Source organism: Vollenhovia emeryi, unplaced genomic scaffold (assembly GCF_000949405.1).
Source record: "Vollenhovia emeryi isolate VEMERY1.0 unplaced genomic scaffold, V.emery_V1.0 DF939343.1, whole genome shotgun sequence".
Lineage (NCBI taxonomy): Eukaryota > Metazoa > Arthropoda > Insecta > Hymenoptera > Formicidae > Vollenhovia > Vollenhovia emeryi.
The window spans coordinates 29,488-50,644 of record NW_011967023.1 but is presented as its reverse complement, the minus strand read 5'-3'; the positions used below and the strand labels follow the sequence as shown (position 1 = coordinate 50,644).

The following is a 21,157-nucleotide window of genomic DNA, read 5'->3' as shown; positions in this document are numbered from 1 at the left end:
AACGAACTTCTCCAATCCCCAATTTTCCAACAATTCTTTCACGCTTGTTACTTCCATAACTGCACTAAACAACTTATGTCCGTTTCTATCGATGCAAACCTTATTCTCGGTTTAACTTACTTCTTGTTCTAATTCTTAGGACTAGTAAGGAATAAGAAGTAAGTGAGCCGAGATTGAAGTTAACCTTAATCGGTGATACCCCTTTCTACCGAATTCACCATGAACTTGGTTATGCTATAAGCTATGGTCGTTTGTTTTTATTTTTTTTAATTTCAATTTGATGTTATGAGAACTAATTGCCGTGGTTCCTTCTGGATAACTAATCGGAATACAATTTCTTGGTTACTTTAACCAATTGCGTTGGTTATAAACACCAACAGTCCCTATCAAGTTTGAATTGCCAGACTAACCAAGTGTACATGATTATGGTAACCAAGTCAATCGTTATAGCAACCAATATACAGCTAACCAAGAAAAACTTTGTAAATTTAACCAAGCCTTTCTTTCCGTGCCCAACAACATATTTAAAAATCAAGCGAATCGGAGAGGAAGTCGCTTTTATGCACAATTACCTCAATATCTCATAATATTGCATTTTATAATGCTGCAATCTGGGGTTCTTAACTATTAGATATGGGGTTCTTAACTATTAGATAACATTTATGTTTTGTCCAAAATTTTAAAAGAGACGAAAGAAAGACATTATGCCGAATCAAACATTATGCCGATCTTAAATATTACCTAAGATTTATTAATGATATTTTCAAACTTTGATGCGTCCTCCTGAAAAGTTATAAAAATAGAGTTACGTGATTTTATCTAGGTAATTAGGAGATACGTTGATTCACGAATACAATAGTTCTTACTAACAATAAGATAGCGAGATGCATGGTTCTTACTAAGAGACTGCGAGATGCGACGTTTTATAAAATACTGGGAAAGTTACGTTGTTTTACTGATGGGCTGGGGAGTTACGATAATTTGTGAGCGAAACGCTGAGTTACACGTTTATTCATAGCACCCGTCGAATTGCACATTGTACAATCGTACATCGTCGACAGGTTTTTAAAGTGTTTTGATTTGATTATATGAAACAGAATTTTTAGACGCACATTGTAGTTAGATCCATATCTCTGCGACTTAATAAATCAACTATACTTTTATGAATGTTCTCGGCACTCATCTTCCCATTCTTTTTTATGGTAAGACCGTCAATCAAAATTTGTTTTCTTTTTGCAAACCTTTATTGCAAATGTTTCTTACACGTACTTTCTGTCGAGTTGTTCTATTTTCCTCGCAAAATTTCGAATTGTACAAAGTGTAAGTTTTGCTGACATCATTTCGCTTAATCGCGCGTTAACGATTATTAAAATTTAATTATATCAAATTATCGATTGCGCCATTCTGATCTTTAAAAATGTCAAAACCAAGTAAACAATTTAGGCGGCTACCGGCCGTAACATACCCCGAGGTTGCACGCGTTTCGTAACGCGCGACGAGAAGTCGTAACATGGCGGAGAAAAGATCACTTCGCGAGGTGTCGGGGGACCGGAGTTGCGAAATCCCGCGTGTCAAAAGTCAGTGAACGTCTTAAGAGGACATTGTTGGCGGCCGGCCATTATTTCAGCTTCGAAGTTTCGAGCGACCGGTGATGACAACGCATCGTTGCGAAGGAAGAGACGGCGTACTCCTCGTCCGCGACGACAACGAAGAGACGTCATGCACCACGAAGACCTGACAATGAAAGCGAAACCGAGGCTTCAATTATCCTCCACGACTTGCTGTGTTCAGACGACCAGAGCGACTATATATGCCAGAAAGCAGGCACCGTGCAGCCAGTCCGTGACACTGGATAGCCATATCTCATTCTGGAACTGACCTCAGGCCTCACGTTTTATCTTAGACAGTTCGCTTTGCCCTTATCGCCAAAGGTATTTACGTTAATTAATTTACATTTATAACTTATGTTCGTACGACACATGTCACGCGAATGTTGCCGGCGAACGATTGTCTCGATTTGCCGTAACGCAATATTCGCAGTGTCTTGAAAAGTCTAGAATATACTTCGAAATTTTATTTATTTATCCAAGTAATAAAATTGCCGAACCGAATCTCACTTTCAATAGTGTTTAAACAAAATATCTCTTCAACTTGTCTGCAAGCACTGTGCTCTTTTGTCGTAGAGCATTTTACAGTACTAAATATTCATGGAGACACGCAAATATTATCGGCATTTAATTTATTAATATGTTAATATAGTATATTAATCATTAGTTTATTGTCTCTTAATTGTTTCTCTCTCAGATGACGTTTTGTATCTCGCAAAGTTTAACTGTGGCAATAAGCTGCTTCGCCATTCTGGTCAATTGCAGTCCAAAGTTTGATGACGAAGGGTAAGTCTCTCATTTCAACGGTTAAATTATATTTTAAATAATACACGAAGAGGTTGCATCCGATATATCTTTTTCCTTCTTCTTCTTCTTCTTCTTCTTCAACTGGTGTACAGCTCAGGTGCGAGCCACGGCCTCCTGAAGTTTGGCCTTCTATCTGTCGCGGTCTTCAGCATGTCTCCTCCAGTTCTTCATATGGAGTAAAGTTCTTGCATCCTTCGCTACCCCATCCTCCCATCTCACTCTCGGTCTTCCTTTTGGTCGGTTTTTATATATCTTACAATTAGCCATATCTTTTTTCCAATATGTCCAATATTTCTTCCCTAACATCGCAAAAGATACTCTAACGGATTTCAAGAGACCAAGGCCCGGTTTCACAAAACGTCGTTTAACTTTAATCTCAGTTTAATTCATGTTTAAGTCTCTTTCTAAAGTAACAGTTGGAAAGAAACAAAAAACGAATTAAGCTGATTGTACGCTTAACCCATACAGCACCAAAGCTTTCAGAAACATTTCAGGAACATTGCAACATTGCAAGTTGCAATGTAATATTGCAGAGACGGTTCAGAGACATTCAATTGTAATATTTCGTCGACAATGTTTCAGTAACCTTGTAGAAATATTATAAAGTTGGCAAAATATATTTGTAACGTATTAGAATATCGTTTAGATTTTTTAAATTTATATTATTTCTCATATATTCCAAACGCAGCCTAATAGCATGTATAGCAATGCTACTTAATAGTCTCGCGATTTCCGATATTGCCAGTATCGGTGTTCCTCGTCCATGTTGTCCATGTTCAACGTGTATCTACGCGACCTCCAACGTGTTTCTTAACGATATCACTCTAATTTACGGTAATTTCTATTCCCATATAAATATATTAAAATAAACCACAAATTTAATAATAATTTTCTAATAAGTACTTCAGATAGAAATGTTGCAATGTTTTCTTATATATATCTTTTGGATGTCTTTACATTCTCAAATTTTATTTATTAGGACGTTCGAATAGTTCGTTTCAAATTTCCTATATATTATACATATACAGGAAATTTAAACAAACTTTCCGAACAACCTATTAAAATCTTAAGTATCCTGTATATTTATATAAATAACGCATAATGAAATTACAAATACATTGCACCATGTCATTACTGCCATGTTTATACATTGTAATATGTCTGAGGGAGGACATTTCAATGTTGCTTCAAGCTTGCAACAACGTTGTTGAAACATTTTGCAACCTCCATGCAATGTTACAATGTTGTAGTGAAAGGTATATGCAATGTTTCTGCAATCTTTCGGTACTGTATGGATAAACAACGTTGGTGAACCCGAGCCTGGGAAGCTAAAAATTATTTAACGGAAAAATTGATATCAGTTCTTTTCATCGTTCAGATGCCCGTGTATATCTGTCTTTACACGATCTATCGATAGGTTTGTACCGAGCTCTATCAGCTACATGGACAAGCAGGCGAAGGTGCAGGATCAGATGGCCATGCCATCGACTCAGATTAAACAGCACAACGAAGCGTCGAAACGCGAATCCGAAACGAACGATATTGCGGATCGCGGCCAGGAGGCGCGATTTGGTTTCACCAATATCGGAGGCACAGGGAGCGTGAGTATTGAGTCGAATTTCTCTTCCTGCTTTTCTCATATTCTATAAATATCTGTACTTTTGGAACGTATGCAAGCGTCCCTTCTATTTCGTTTTCACAAACAATTTCATCAAATGTACTTTAAAAACTTATTACCACTGATGTCTATTTGCGTCGCTAGTTTTCACGATAATCGCAATCGATTAATTTGGAAACTCGTTGTGGCATAATTAAATTAAACTTATGTAATCAATTAAATCCGATCCAGGGTTACGGGGTATCGCCTTATGCGCCAGCGAAGATAGATCTTGGCGGACTTCTCTTGGGAGCCATCATAGGCGTAGGATCGATTCTTATCATCCCAAAACTGCTCTACATCCTGTCGGGTACTTATGGCGCGTACGCGAGAAGTAAGTGTTATATCCTATAAAAAATCCATATTCTATAATGATAATCTATATTCTATTCCAGGGTTGGAAAAGTTACTTCATAAAAATATCTAGTTAGTTTCTTTGTTAAAAATGTAACTAGTTACAGTTATACATTACCAATTCTGAAAAGTAACGCGTTACAGCTACAGTTACTCAAAAAGTAACGAATCGTTACTTTGCAGTTACTTTCTTGCAATGAAAATAAAAATATAAAATATGCATTTGAATTGTAAATTGTCGATAAAGGCGTTTATGCGTAAATGCAAGGCCTAATGCGATCTATGGAGGTTAAAATATATCACGAGACACGGTAGTGTCTCGTGATGTAACATTGCAGTAATGACACGGTGCAATGTATTAGTAAAATTCATTATGCGTTATATAAATATACAAGATACTTAAGATTTAATTAAGACAAACATAAAGTTCTTCGGAAAGTTTGTTTTAAATTTCCTGCATATGTATAATATAATACAGGGTGTCTTGAAATTCGCGAATCAAAATACCATAGCAAGAAAGTCGTCGAAAAAATAAATTAAAAAGTTATTTGCCATTTTTCGTTCCGAGCAGTAGTTTTTTTTAGATAAAAAGGTTCAAAACAAGCCAATCATACCTTACGGTTGAACGGAAACCTGTCCGTGAGTCGCGCGTCGATAGTGTTAGTGCATTAACACTATCAACGCGCGACTCACGGACAGGTTTCCGTTCAACCGTAAGGTATGATTGGCCTGTTTTGAACCTTTTTATCTAAAAAAAACTACTGCTCGGAACGAAAAATGGCAAATAACTTTTTAATTTATTTTTTCGACGACTTTCTTGCTATGGTATTTTGATTCGCGAATTTCAGGACACCCTGTATATAGGAAATTTGAAACGAACTTTTCGATCAACCTAATGAATAAAATTTGAGAATATAAAGACACACATGCTAAGTAGCGTTGCTATACATGCTATTAAGCTGCGTTTGGAATATATGAGAAATAATATAGATTTGAAAAATCTAAACGATATCATAATACGTTACAAATATATCTTACAAACTTTATAATATTTCTACAAGGTTACTGAAACATTGTCGACGAAATATTACAATTGAATGTCTCTGAACCGTCTCTGCAATATTACATTGCAATTTGCAATGTTGCAATGTTTTTGAAATGTTTCTGAAAGCTTTGGTACTGTATGGGTTATTTCATGTGATTCTTCAATTTCAAGGATCTTAATTCAAGACACGATTGAACAAAATTTAAAACTATTCGGAGTAGCGTACCTTTTCCTCCTTCTTTCTCATTTCCGTTGAGAAAAATTGACCTTCACGAGAAGTTTTCCGCATCTCATGAATTTCATGCAACTTCTGTAATGCAATCAATTCAACACAGGTGATGACAGCGGCTTCACCCAGACGTTGACGAGGATCGACGACGTCCTGGCCCGTCACGGCATCGATACGACCTCGTGCATGCAACGTGCGGTGTGCACCTACACGCAGCAGGCGACGGCCGCGACAGGCGAAGACGGAAACAAGAACGAGGACGAGAACGAGAGCGGAAACGAGAAGGGCGGACGGGCGACGTCCTTCGAGAAGATGGTGAACGCGGTCACCACGAACCAGGTGTTCCGCACGGCTATGCAGGGTACGGCGATCGAGGAGGCGGTGAAGGCCGGTAGGAACGGCAGAAACTGCTCCAGATCGTACCCGCATTGCGGCTTCTCGATGGAGACGATGCTGTCGCTGTTGACTAACATCATTGCGACGGCAAACGCGCGCGTCCCGACGCCCACCGCCTCCTCATCGTTATAACACTTTGCTTACGTAATTCTCGCCCTTCAAAGAGGGACGATTATAATTTAAATAGCAAATTAAATCGGGAAAGGAGCGCATTAAAAAAATTGAAGACAACTCGCTGTATATGTACATACATACGACGAAGAAAGAGACAGAGATAAGAGCAGAGAATCCGTTAACAATTTAATTCATAACATTAGGATTATTTTGGATGCAATTATTTATCATAAGCAGCGAGAGCTCTCGATGGAGCTTGGGCGGTATTTCAGTTCGACTCGTATAACGATAGTTTCATCTTTATTTCGTAGAGATTTACATCTGCGTGTGTTGGGTGTCTGTGTGTACGTTTGTAAATTAACAAAAATGAAATTTCCCTCCCCCCTCAGCAGAACCTCCGTGCGCTCAGCGTGATACACTCCTCTTTCGCTCTTCAGTTATACGTAGAAAATGTTATTTTATTTTATATAGTCTATACGGCTTTCACCTTGAAGAAAATAGAATCGACTAGAATCGCGATACGGTCGCGGCGCATCGCGCTTAACACGTGTCAACAATCAGTACAGGCACTGCCCATGACGATGTCGTATTTACTTATACATATGTATATGCGTTACTCTCCCTTGGACAATACAACACGCATACACAGGCGCGAGGATGAATCGGAAAGTAAAGACACGACGGTTTCCCACTCTTGTTTCGCTTTTCCGCTCTTGTCACGGTGCAAGGCAACTTGAAAAAAATGACTCCGTTTCGAGTATTGCCTTCCTATCTAGATGTTATTATTGGCTGGAAAGTCAAATCGCACAGTCGAAGGAAAAGACATTCGGATTGCTCGTGATATCTAGAAAGGACTGGAAAAATTAGTGCGAAAGTTGAGATAACGGGTCCTAAATCTGCCTTTCAAAACATGTCCTGTATCAGAAGACGTGCTTCACGTAGAAGAATATAATTTCTATATGCACTAGAGATACATTAGTTGCTAGTTTATAAAATATAAGAGACATGTATTTTTACTTTTTCATTCACTTTCGCGTATTATTCTCGGAGCAGGACGTTTGTGTGCGAGGTATCGATTCCTAGGAAAGGAAAAGGACTTGCTTCTTAAAGTTACGTATCTAAGCCCGCATTGCCTTCGCTAGAAGATAAAATTATTTTCACGTTCAATAGGGAAATAAATTACAATTTGAAGCCTTCTAAGAAACAAGCGATAAGGAATGTATGTACTTGTCGAATATGATATGCTTCTGTAAAATGCATCTGTCGTTAAAATGGCGTCGAAACACGATGTCAATATAATAATTATAAATGAATAGTATTACGATAGTGCTACAACAATGGTGCTATCGTTAATAAAAGACTAAGCATTCTTGTGTGAATAAAAAGCACCATTCGCACGAAGATATCCTTGATTCTTTTATCACATTTCCAACATTTTACATATCTTGGAATTGGTCCTTACAAACAGGTCGCGGCTGAGTCAACAAAGTATAGCGATACATTCCATATTCGTACGATCAATAGATTTCTCGGAATGTCAAAGTGCATTTCGTAGATACTTCACAGCATAACTTTATAAAATTCAACGTCAATTTCAGCAATAATCGTGATAATTATTTTCTCTCGATACTGTCGCCGCGTTTAACGACTCGCAAGCTTCATTATTTACATTTAATAGGGATTCAATTCTATCAACAGCTAAATGAAAAACGGAAATACCTTAATGTCGATCACACTTTCTTCAGTTTCCTTAATGCTTATTAAAATGAGCAAAATTTCTTTCACGGATGACTTACCATGATTTAATACTGTCGTTGAATTTGTTTTATGTGTCACATCTTATTGCTAAATGTTGTATATTATTGATAGATCTCACCGAGTTAATTCCGTAATCGAAACACGTCTCGTATCTATGTACTGCCGATGTGTTTTAAAAGAATAATATCTCTGATATACGTATATTCATTTATAATATATGCGCGAGTGTCGAATTTGATCGACCGAATGACTTTTCTACGAAGCGAATCATGATAAAGCCGAGAGATTAACTTCTTTATAAGTAAAAGAAGGGTAATTAATGTTTTGATCTATTAAAGTAACTCTACTAAAATAAAATGTTCAATATCTGTAGATAAATCTTGATGTAAAATTATAAATAAATAATTAAATAACTAAAAACTCTCTGGAGAAAGAGAGACTCTCAAAGCCCATTTCTTAATCAGTGAAATAAATAATTCTTTCTTAAGATATAATCTTCGAGATATATGATAACTTTCAAAGAGGTCTTCGCAGATGGTAAGACCGGCGCTTGTAATTCCTTTCGTACAAAAATCGATTCGTCGACGATATCTATTTGTATTGTAATAATTTCCCTGATGTCTCTTTGGTTGCCTACTATCACATATCTTAGCTTCCGATACTATTTCCAATCTTCTCAAATCTCTCCCGAACGCGTACACCACTTTTTGACCATCACTTCATGTACTTGCGTTTCGGCAGCAGAAGAATAACTCCAATGGCGACGCAGATGTGCCACAGACTGTGAACGATATAATAATTCTTGCGTGTTTGCAGGAACGCGTAACAAACGAGGCCCAGAGAGACAAGAAGAACTCCGGCCGGGAAATAGATAGTCCTAGAAACAGAAGAGACGTCAGCATCTCGTGTCGCAATGAAGCAGGAAGAATATGAAATGCAATGGAAAATACAACTTCGGTTGCACGACAAAAAGATGAAACCCTTCAACTACATTATTTAGACCGTTGCCTTATTATTTATACGTTACAATGTTGTAGTCATTTCTATATTTGACCGCTTCTATTATGTATAATTTAATTGTTACTTTACCAAGCAGGGCCATACTTTGTTACACAACATTTCTACCTTCTGTTTTTGATGATAAAATTGATTTCGTCCTACATTCCTTTCTTTCTCACCTATATGGACGCGAGGGGTATCGGATGGTGCGCTTTCTCCTGCATCTCAGTCCCCAGGACAGCCCGATCAGAGCAGAACCGGTGACAGCCGGCAGCAGGAACACCCAGAGCGCCGTGCGGTCCATCTCGGCGCCCATCGCGAGCACAATCGCGCCGGTGACCTGGCAGAAAGCGGTCAGTCGCGGCCCGAACGACGCCATCGCCACCAAAGTCACCCAGATAGCAAGCAGCGCATTGAAAAAGTCGCAGAACTGCAGCACGCTCAGCCGCATAATACACACGCTGTAGACCTCCTCGCCGGCCTCGCAGGCGTGATAGAACGTGGAAAAGAACATGACTGCGACGTAGGCGACCGCTTCGGTGAAGTATTCGCGTCGTATCGCCACGTAGATCGAGCCAAGAAAGGCGAAGTTACTGAAGGTTAGGGCGAGCAGCTGTAGGAGTATACCGCTGCTGCTGAGAACGTACGCGTTGTCCGCACAGTCAAAGCCGCGGTAACCGCCGGTGCAGTAGCACGCCGAGAAAACGAAGCCGCCGCTCATGTAATGCATACACTTGCCACGGCCGCCACAGCGACCCTCGACACACGGCGACGACGACACAATGCTTTCCACCCGGGCGGTGAGGCAACGTGACAGGCAGTCGCATCTTTCGCACGCGACATCGCCCTGTAGACAAGTGCGGCCGCAGGCGCAAGAGCTACTGCTGGTGCTGATGTTGCTATTGGCGCCGCTCATCGTCTTTTTCTCCTCCTCGGGGCAGAAAACGCTCAGGCTGACATACCAGGTTCCTGCTTCGGGGAAAGGCACGTGCACGTAAGCCGGTTCGGACGCATTCACGTACACATCCGCCGTCGTGAGACCTTGCGCGCGGGCGCAACCACCGCCCGAAGTAATGTTCGAGTAGTACCCTAAAAAATTCCGAAGGATGAAAGGGCGAAGAGACTCTAGAAATGAATCTTAGTGGATATAAATTTTATATAGACTATGTGCGCTATTTTTTTTACATATTGAATCGCGAAAGAGGATTCGTCGTAAAATAGATATCGCGCGAGCGATCTACTGTTATTTTGAAGCTATTTGTTGAAGAAGACATCGATAACTTTCTATTTTGTCCTCGAAAGAAATTAATTCAGCAGAAATCTATAGGACACGCGAACCAACCTAAGGAAACACAGGCTACGAGGACGATGTTCTTCTTGTACTTCTCCTCCACGTCGACCAGCTTGAAGCCTAGAGTGACCGTACCGCCGACATCGTACACCCGGCCAATCTCGAAGCTAAGGACGGAGAGAGCATCGGCGGTAATGTTGAAGGGCTGGGGCTTCGTGTCGTTGCCGCGCAGATGTTCGTAATCGAAGAGGAAGAACTCGGGGAAGGATTTTCTCGACAACACCACCGGCATCACCTGATCGACCCCGACGTCTGTCTGGCGGCTTATTGGCAGCTGCACCGTCACGTTCGACACATTTCCCGATAACAGGCGAAGGGTCACGTAGTGGAAAACGCCTACGTAGGGCCTGAAGGAGAGCGACATCGCCGTGGAGTTGAGCAAGCTGTCGACGAGATTGTCCTCCGCTGTGACGTAGACAGCAATGTTGCAATCCTCGGCGCAGGACGACTTCAGGGACAGACTCAGTTCCTCGAGACCGACGTCCGGCACAAGATACTGCACTATCGTTGTATCGGAAGTCTCGTCCAACTGCACCTTGTACTCGATCTCAGGATCCACCAACGATGTCGTAGCTGGCATCTCCACGAACATTTCGGCGTCCATCACAGTCTCGCAGGACACGCTGATACCTATGCAACAGCAGTTTCCCGTTAATCTTCAAGAGTCCAGTGGCGATTGGTGAGATCCTTCTTCGCGAAAGTAGCCACTTTTATTTTCAAATACCGAAAAATAATTCACTTTCAAGAGAATATTTTTGAAAAAGGATTCCTGACCAAGCCCGTTCTTTTTCTCGTTCAAAAGTTATTAAGCGTAGCGTCTTGATGCCTACTTTCCCGAAGATACACTTCCATTTATCATTCCGGAACTCGTTTCGCATATTCGTTCACTTCGAAGCAGGATAACGGTACTCTCTAAAAGTCACTTAATAGATTGCCACTGAAAACAGTGAATACTCACTGATTGACAGTTGTAAATATATCACTGAGATTTTCAGTGGTATTCTTGTAACTGTGATTAGTGACTATTTTCCAGCGAGAAATGACTCGTTGGATCGATGTCGATTCGACATTGTTTTGACAAGTCATTTCTCACTGGGTCACTGTTTTTAATGGTAATCCACTGATTGACTTTCAGAGAGTAGGGAATTTGCTGTAGAGATTTTGGGATGTGTGGCCTCTGCATCCATATGATGGTCTTCTACCTACTTTATTTAGCAAATAAATTAAGTAGGCAAGCGATAAAGAGTATCGTGTGGGCCTGGATAGCTCAGTAGGAAGAGTAGTCTAACTAAGTAACGTATTCGGTGAAATTACTTAGCTTACCACAGTTCTTACATGCTATTGAATTAATTCTAAACTCCACTAGTTTTAAGTTCGACGGACAGTTCTATGAGCAGATCTTCGGAAGCCCCATGGAGTCTCCTTTGTCACCTATACTGGCAGACATGATCATGAAAGACTTGGAGACAGTTTGTCTGCAGAACCTAGGATTTGATGTTCCCATATTCTATAGATACGTGGATGACATTCTCACTGTATTATCTAAGACCAAGATTGATTTTGTTCTCTCTATATTTAATAATTACCATCCACGATTGAGATTCACTCATAAAAACGAATCACACAACTCCATTCCGTTTCTTGACGTGACACTTATTAAAGACGACAATAACAAGATCTTGACTAAATGGTACCAAAAACCTACTTTTTCTGGACGATAAGTTAATTACTACTCTAGCCACCCACTTAAATATAAAATTAACACCATTATTAGCCTAGTTGACCACGCAATTTTACTCTCTGAGAAAAACTACTAGAAACAACATAGATCTTGTTAAGAAAATTTTAATCAATAACTACTTCCCTAATAAAATTATTAACAAACACGTAAACACTAGACTAAACGAACTGAAAAGACGGGATACCATACATACTGACTGCGCGACCGCTAATAAAAAAATTTTGACCCTAAAAAAAGCATTATCCTCCCCTATATTAAAGGGCTGACAGACAAAATTAGCACAAATTTGAAAAAGAACAGGTCTAAACACCGAGTGAGTCCCGATTGCGAACATAACCGATCGGACACGGCAATATTTCCCGATCAGACACAGGCCCGATCGGACACATTTTGTACCGGGCTTGCGTATTTCTGTAAAGCACAATATTCTTGTGTACGTATGGACTTACAAATGATGGAAAATTATCTGCTTTACAGAACAGTCAACCCTGGTTAAATATATATAAATATCCCGACCCATCTAGAGTCACAGTTTGCCTTAAATTTCATGTTATAAACATTTGAAAACCCATCTAGAGTGTTCGATCGAGTCCGTGTCCGATCGGGCCTGTGTTCGATCGGGCCTGTGTCCGATCGGGACTGTGTCCGATAGAATCTGTGTCCGATTGCAACCATATGTGTCCGATGTAAAATGTGTCCGATCGAGCCCGTGTCCGATCGGGACTGTGTCCGATAGAATCTGTGTCCGATTGCAACCATATGTGTCCGATACAAAATGTGTCCGACGGGAGTGTGTCCGATAGGAACGGTGTCTGATCGGGACTGTGTCCGATTGGGGCTGTGTCCGATCGGGACTGTGTCGGGGCTGTGTCCGATCGGGAAATATTGCCGTGTCCGATCAGTTATGTGCGCAATCGGGACAATCCCTAAACACCATCTACACTATCCCAAAAAATTAGATAAAATTATTAAAAGAGGCAAAGATCAAGTAAATTGGTACAAAAAACCGAAGTCATCTACCGTATTAATTGCAACGACTATGAAGCCTCTTACATTGGGCAAACCAAACGACACCTTCTGACCAGAATCAAAGAACATAAAAATGACATAAAAAAAGACGAAAGCTGCCACTCCGTGGTCAGCAAACACCGTGCATCACATGATCACGAGTTTAATTGGTCGGAACCAAGAATTTTATATTGCGAGCGCCTTAGGAGAAAAAGAGAAATCGCCGAAATGTTTTTTATCAAAAAGACCGATAACACGCTTAATTTACAGACACCGAAAATTTAAATGAAATATACGACTGTGTAATCAAAACTGTTTAGTTCGCATCGTGATCACCTTGTATTGTTCTTAAGACATGACTAACAAATTAGTTCGAGCCCAGCTACCACAGTGCTAACACGTATACATATACATATATTTTATAACTCGACTCTGTCTTATTCGACGACGATGACTGACTTAGGTGCGTTATTGAACTTTTAACTTTTTAACTAAATCCTTTTTATTTATTAACCTACATTGTTCATAACTGCGTTGTTGTTGTTGATTTGCAGTATTACTCGAAAAGGACCCAAAAGAATAGGGTCGAAACATTGTTTGTAATAAACTAATTAAATAACTAGCCAGTTGGGTTGACTATAAGTTTCCCCTCTTTATTTTTAATTATTACTGGTGACAATAAGCAAATTCTCCTTTCGTAACGTAGGAATAATATACTAGCAGCGCGACTCCAGAGTGATGCTTGGTATCTCACTTAGGGCCAGTTTCATAAACGACGGTTAACTGCTAACCGAAGGTTAATTAATCCTGTGTCTTTTCTTAGAGAATCAGATAGAAAAAGATAGGAAGTTGACTGAACTCTGGTTAACAGTTAACCGACGTTTGCGAAATTGGCCCTTAGGGATGTGCCGGATAGTGAAATTGCCGGATACCGGATATCGGATATCCGGTAATAACGTGAAACCTGATACCGGATATCTGAACGGATACTGGATATCCGACTGAATACCGGATATCCGGCTGCCCGTATACTGAGAAAAATTTTCATCGGATAAACCAATTAAATAATATGTCCGATGGTTAATTTTTCCGATTAAATTATGGATATATCCGATAAAATGTATCCGATGAAATGCAATTACCGATGAAATTTGATTGAAAAACCGATCAAATTTTTCATCGGATATACAATTTAATCGGACATATCCGTTTGTTATCATGTAGTTGAATTATCCAATTATATTTAATCGGACATTTTTCTCAGTGTACAGCACAAAACTTGCAGTTACATTGCAATAACATTGCTACAATATTGCAACATTGCTGTAATGTAGCTGCAATGTAACTGCAAGGTTTGTGCTGTATGAGTGGATATTCGTCACCAATTTAAAAAACAATATTATATTGTAATTATTGTTAGAAGTTTGAAGTGTTGAATGTTGCAGCTGCGGAGCGCCTATCTCTTGAACATAGTATTAGCCATTACTTTAGACAAAAATTGAGAGAAACCTCGGAAAAAATACATACCAGCTACATTTTTGCACAGACCTTCATTTTTATGTCAGATTGAAGAAGTCAAAAGTTTACCATCGTACAGTGGCCGCTAAGAAAAATAATTAAACAAATAGGGATCAAATCTCGGTTTTTTGCAAATATCTCGTTAAATATCGATTTTACGAAGAAAGTACAGAGAAAAATTAAAGAATGGAAAATTTTACATAAAAAATGTTCTGTAAGCTTTTTCCGTACAAGCGATACTTTTTACGTAAGAAATTATGCAAGATGAGCATTGCAGTGAGGTTACGAAACGCTCCGACAAACGTCAAACGGATTGAAGCGTCGCATGCGCGCACAAAAAGTATTAAAACTTTTAAACGAATCATCATACAGACATGAGCCAAGGAGCATTGCAAAGCTGAAACTTTTAGCTTTCCAGTGCTATTGATTTCATATATTATTCTACGACAATTTACGACAATTGTACAATAGTTAAAACAATGTGTTACATGTCATTTTCGCCTTTTTTTATAAAACAGCCATAAGTCGGTTCCAAATCGTTTAAAAAAAAATCGCCTGCAGGATATCACAGTACACATTTCATACATTGACTCCATAAGAGGAAAAAAATTTTTTAAATTTTCTTCTTTGAAATAAAGCTGTCGACATTTTTAGAAATTTTCAAGATTTTTGATGAAATGTAAAACTTGAAATCGTCATAATTTTGCGAAAAATCATTAGAAATGTCTAACTCTCAATTGTTTTTTTTTTAATTTTTCTAGAATGATTTTTCGCAAAATTATGACGATTTCAAGTTTTACATTTCATCAAAAATTTTGAAAATTTCTGAAAATGTCGACAGCTTTATTTCAAAGAAGAAAATTTTTAAAAATTTTTCCTCTTATGGAGTCAACGTATAAAATGTGTACTGTGATATCCTGCAGGCGATTTTTTTTAAACGATTTGGAACCGACTTATGGCTGATTTTATAAAAAAAGGCGAAAACGACAATAACACATTGTTTTAACTATTGTACAATTGTCGTAAATTGTCGTAGAATAATATATGAAATCAATAGCACTGGAAAGCTAAAAGTTTCAGCTTTGCAATGCTCCTTGGCTCATGTCTGTATGATGATTCGTTTAAAAGTTTTAATACTTTTTGTGCGCGCATGCGACGCTTCAATCCGTTTGACGTTTGTCGGAGCGTTTCGTAACCTCACTGTGCAATGCTCATCTTGCATAATTTCTTACGTAAAAAGTATTGCTTGTACGGAAAAAGCTTACAGAACATTTTTGATGTAAAATTTTCCATTCTTTAATTTTTCTCTGTTGTACTTTCTTCGTAAAATCGATATTTAACGAGATATTTGCAAAAAACCGAGATTTGAGCCCTATTGGTTTAATTATTTTTCTTAGCGGCCACTGTACAATGGTAAACTTTTGTCTCCTTCAATCTTACGTAAAAATGAAGGTCTGTGCAAAAATTTAGCTGGTATGTATTTTTTCCGAGAGCAAATCCTAAAGTTACTGTACTATATTTGATTCAGACAAACTTATACATGAAATTACGCCCTTGATTAGAGCCCTTATTAAAATAATTTTACTTTTTTATTAATGAAATAAAATCTCTATAAAATAAAGTAAAAAATTTTAATAAATTTTAGAGTTTTTGGAGCAAACAATAAATAGTCACAACGATTAGTATTGAAAAAAGGGAATAATCATTAATGTCAAAGTGGAATGTTTCATATTATTGGGAAAAATATTACTGCAGCCAAGATGATCCTGGCTGAGACAATATTTTTCGCAATAAGTTCTTTTAATTAAAAGTTATAGACAGTTGTGTCGAATAGCGCTCTAAAAATTATAAATTTAGTTAACAGAATTTGCATTACTGACGAAGTATTGTTGAAAATAAACCTTTGCAAAAAAGATCGTACATACGTTAGAGAACTAATCTAATAAAAAATATTTATTTGTTCCTAGAGGATTCGAATCTCCTATATCAAAGATGCAAACTATCAAATTTTTAATATAAAAACTTATTGTTAGTCGAATATTTTGCCGGATACTAATAAAATCCGACTATCCGGCCGGATAATAATATACGGCACATCCCTAATCTCACTCAATGGTTTTTTTATTTCAGACATATTGTTATTGAAGAATTATTAAATAGAACTGTAAAGACCGTGTACGTTATAAAATACAGAAGAGGCTAATACAATTTTATTTTACCCCGGATTCTTTTATTCGTTGAAAAGGGTATGACATCGTTTCTCTCTACCTTGCTGCTTGATCTTTCCTTCCTCAGGATCGGTCCACGATCGGAAGGCGATCGCGTACCAGTCACCCGCTGGCGGAGCCTCTATCTTGATCGTGTATTGCTCGCCGTTACTTTGCATATCCAGGCTGTAATGTCGCCGACGATTCTTCGTCTCCATCAGCTTCGCGGCCACCTTCGAACCGTCGGGCGAGACGAACGGCAAACTAGCGGACTTCAGATGTAACGAGACGTTGAGCGGCGAGCATTTACCTATTCCGCCAGTCTTCTCTTCTTTCGCCGTGAATCTAAAGCGACAGAATATCTTCATATACAACGGAAATTCAGATGGGCAACGGCACCCTAATAGCACTCAAACATTTTTTAAATGTTGCAAAAATATATTTTTAAAAGATAAAATATTCCTGAAATTATGTGAAAAATATTTTTAAAATGTTTCTAAAAGCCCAAATAAAACTAGTAAAAAAGATTTTAGTAAAATATTTTTTTGAAAGTTTTTTAAGATATTTTAAAAGATGTTAATACATATATCAAAATCTTTCATTATATCGCAAAATTATTTTTTGGAACATTTTCATAGAACAGAATATTTTAAACAATATATGTGAAAAAGCCTAATGCGGGTCAACAAGGCAAGATGTAGGTAGCCCGACTTGTAGATCTTCAAATCTTTCAGAAAAATCGTGAATCTTTAGAATCTTTTGATTCTTAACTCTTCTGACTTAAAATATTCTAAAATCTTTAGAATATTTTAAGTCTTTTAAGATATTCCTGCCATGTGTGTGTGTGTGTGTGTGTGTGTGTGTGTGTTTGAAAACTATTGAAGGGAGTTATCGCGATCGATTGAACGAATGTGCCAGACATGCGTGATCGTTTGTTTTATGTGCATGTATATGTTATTATCTTAGGGCGCAAGCGGGCACGTAGCATGTTTTTTTCTCAGTTCAGTTGCTCTCGATTTTTCGTCCAAGTCAGTCGCGTCTTTAATATTAAATAAAATTGCCTTATTTCGTTCAGTCTTCTTGTCTGTGTTTTGCATCCGCAATAAAAACTCTAATTGAATCAACAGGTTATGAGCCTAGGCACCCTAGTTGCGTAATTATTTGCGGAAATAGATAGCGAGATATTCGTGCGATACGAGAATTCGTGTGATACGAGAAAAGACGCGCGTGGACACATTAGTCGAGACGAATTCGGTCGCGAGTGAACAGAGTTTCTTTCATAATTTAAAAAAATGCCAGACTATTTCTCTACAAGACTTGTGAAACATTTTGATGGAACAAAGTATCAAGGCTGGAAGTTTCAGATCACGGCCATGCTCATGGCTAACGAGATCGACGATGTCGATGGATCAAGAATCAAGCCGGAAGAAAAAACGAAGCACTCGTAAAAGTGTGGACTCGCGACAATGCTAAAGCTATGGCGATAATATCCTCGGCCATGGAAAATTACCAACTCGAAAGTATTCTCGTCTGCACAACCGCGAAGGATATGTGGGTCAAGCTCAGCCGCATACATGAGCAAAAGTTGGAATCTAATAAGCTGCTTCTCACACAACGTTTTCACGAATACAGAATGTCTTCGTCAGATTCAGTGGTTTAACACATCTAAAGTGCAAAATATGGCGAGATAGCTTACCGACCTAGGAGAGAACATATCTAATTTAACCATTATGACGAAATTTTTGGCGAGTTTAACATCGAAGTTCAACACTCTAGAAACAGTCTGGGACAGTGTAGAACCAGCAAGACAAACAGTCGAAAATTTACAAGAGCGACTCATTTGTGAAGAAAAACGCTTAGAAAGAGAAGGACAATCGAATAGCGCATTAGCTGTTGTCAAGCAGTATGGCGTGAAAACAAATAGCAAACGTTTTCAAAGGAAAAACAAGCGTCATCCCAGAAGAGAGTTCGAGAAGAAGGACATTCAATGTTATCGTTGCCAGGAGATGGGTCACTTCACCGGTGAGTGTCCACAGAAAAAGAAACAACATGAACGCGGAAAAGGAAAATGAAATACCGATTGTGCGTTTGTCACTTCAACATCCGAGAAGAACAGCAAGTCTCGAGGAAGAGACGGTTCCCATGTGAAACCAACAGCAGAACACGCACGTCAGTTGTTACGCGCTAACACGAAGGACATTTGGGTTTTGGGATAGTGGCGTGTCGGCGTATATGACCTCACGTCGCGAGTGATTTTTAGAACTCCGCGAAGTGTTACTGGCGATACAGTGTCACCAGGCGATGATGACGAGTGCGAAGTAATCGTTGTCGGGAACATTCCTATCGAAAGACTCGTAAATGGTGTGTGGAAAAAGTCAGTAATCGAAGACGTTTTACTAGTGCCGCGAGTGACAAAGAAACTGTTTTCAATCGGAATGTGCACCACGAACGGATTTCGAGTGCAATTCGATATCGATAGTGTCAAAGTCGTGCAAAACAGCGTAATCGAAGCGACGAGAATGAGACAATCGAATAAATTATACCGGATGTTTTTCCGTTTGCCAAGCTCGTGTAATAAAGCAAATATAACCACGCTCAATTTAAAAGTGTGGGACGAAAGAATCGGACATATTCACAAACGCGCGTTAAACGATTTAGTAAAAGACGTATTAGTGGAAGGTATTAATCTTATAAACGTTGAAGATTTCTTTTGCGACGCGTGTCAGCTTGAAAAACTACACAAACTATCATTCAAGAAAACGACTGATAAAGTAAGCAGAAGAACTGGCGAGTTCATACACAGCGATGTCTTGCGATTCTATAATGTCAGTTCCGTCTCTCGCAGGTGCTCGATTTTTTGCGACGTTTAAAGACGATGCTACCGGTTTTGATCATGTTTACTACTTACGACACAAGTCGGGCTTATTTGATTGTTTTCGAAAATATGAGCAGATAATTGAAAATAGTTCGAACGTCCTTTGAGGACGTTTACGGGCTGACAACGGGCGCGAATATTGCAACGAGAGGATGACCATTCTCGAGGAAAAAGGCATCACGATGGAAAACACCGCCCCATACACCCCTGAAGAGAACGGGAAATCTGAACGAGAAAATCGCACGATCGTCGAGTGTGCGAGAACGATGTTACAGGCGAAGAAGCTACCGACGCGACTTTGGGCGGAAGCCGTGAATAGAGCTGTCTACACGCTGAATCGAATAAGAGTTTCTCAAACAGGCGGAAACAAAACTCAGTCATATGAGAATCTTCGGGTTACCAGTTTGAACACATTCCGAAGGAGTTCACAAAGAAGTTTGACGCTCGAGCCAAAAGAGTTCTTCTCGTGGGATGCGAAGAAGAATCGTCAAATTACAGTTGTATAATCCAGAGAAGAAAACTGTATCTGTTTCCAGGAATGTGTTTTTCCATGAACAAACCGGAGTACAAGCACTGAGATCAAGATAGTATCTGAAGTGAAACTCAGCCTTAAAAACGGAAACAGTTCAGGAACTAACTGAGCACGGAACAGACGATGCTGCAGAAAATCTCGAAGCAACACTGGACGATGAAGAGATTGAGAATGGAAAGTTTTACGATGCTGAGGATATACCTCAAGAAGTAGTTAAAATTTTTCAACAGCACGGGCAACAATTCAAGGAAACCGGCAAGTATCACTCCTTGTGAGATCGTAAACTCATAAAACGACAGTCCAAAAACGAAGGAAATCTCGCGGAGTACAATGTACCAGGAGCCTTCCTGGAAGCGACTTCAGGGCCAGATAAAGCAGAGTGGACCAGGGTGATCGATGAAGAATTCGAGGCACATCATCGTAATAACACATGGACTCTGGTGCCGAGTCTCTGGTAAGAAGACAATAGATACTATATGGGCCTTCAAAATTCTTTTGTTTCTTGCCACACCATCGACCTTAGATAATAGTGTCCAACAACTGATGTTATTAATTTATTAATTATTACACCAAGGACCAAAAACTTGGTTTTCCTCCGTTAGAGGGAATGGGATCATGGGGAGGGAAGGGAAAGGGAAATTCTAAAAATCGCGTATCGACAGTTTATTGTGCGGTCGACAATTCGTATCGACGCACAGTTTCTGAAAAGTCGAAATAGACGCGTAAACAACATCTTAAAGTTATATACTTGTTATTGCGAATAGTATTATCACAGCCCCAGTGGTCGAGCTGGCTAAGATGCCCGTCACAGATTGTAGGGAGGTCCCAGGTTCGAATACTGGCTGGGGTAAAATTTTTCGCAATAAGAATTTTAATAGCCAGATACGGTCAATAAAAATCACTATAGCCAGTGTAGGTCGTTAAAACTTAAGAAAATTTGGTTTCGAAGTTACTGGCGA

At 39.1% G+C, this 21,157-nt stretch overlaps 2 protein-coding genes across 2 annotated transcripts in view; one reads left to right on the top strand and one right to left on the bottom strand.

Annotated features, from left to right (window-relative positions):
* The first annotated feature begins 2,121 nt into the window (after positions 1-2,121).
* LOC105558446 lies at positions 2,122-6,335 on the top strand. Its single transcript, XM_012006144.1, has 4 exons — positions 2,122-2,393; positions 3,832-4,015; positions 4,264-4,405; positions 5,806-6,335. Exons 1-4 carry the CDS (start codon positions 2,305-2,307, stop codon positions 6,225-6,227), a joined length of 837 nt encoding a protein of 278 aa, XP_011861534.1. The 5' UTR covers positions 2,122-2,304; the 3' UTR covers positions 6,228-6,335.
* Positions 6,336-6,492: 157 nt separating this feature from the next.
* Positions 6,493-21,157, bottom strand: part of LOC105558447 (transmembrane protein 8A-like) — a 17,303-nt gene continuing 2,638 nt past the window's right edge. Inside the window, exons 2-5 of the mRNA XM_012006145.1 lie at positions 16,853-17,136; positions 10,309-10,947; positions 9,146-10,055; positions 6,493-8,844 (exon numbers count right to left, since the gene is read on the bottom strand). Of these exons, the coding sequence (XP_011861535.1) occupies positions 8,682-8,844; positions 9,146-10,055; positions 10,309-10,947; positions 16,853-17,136 (1,996 nt within the window). The 3' untranslated portion in view covers positions 6,493-8,681. The remainder of the gene's footprint in view (positions 8,845-9,145; positions 10,056-10,308; positions 10,948-16,852; positions 17,137-21,157) is intronic.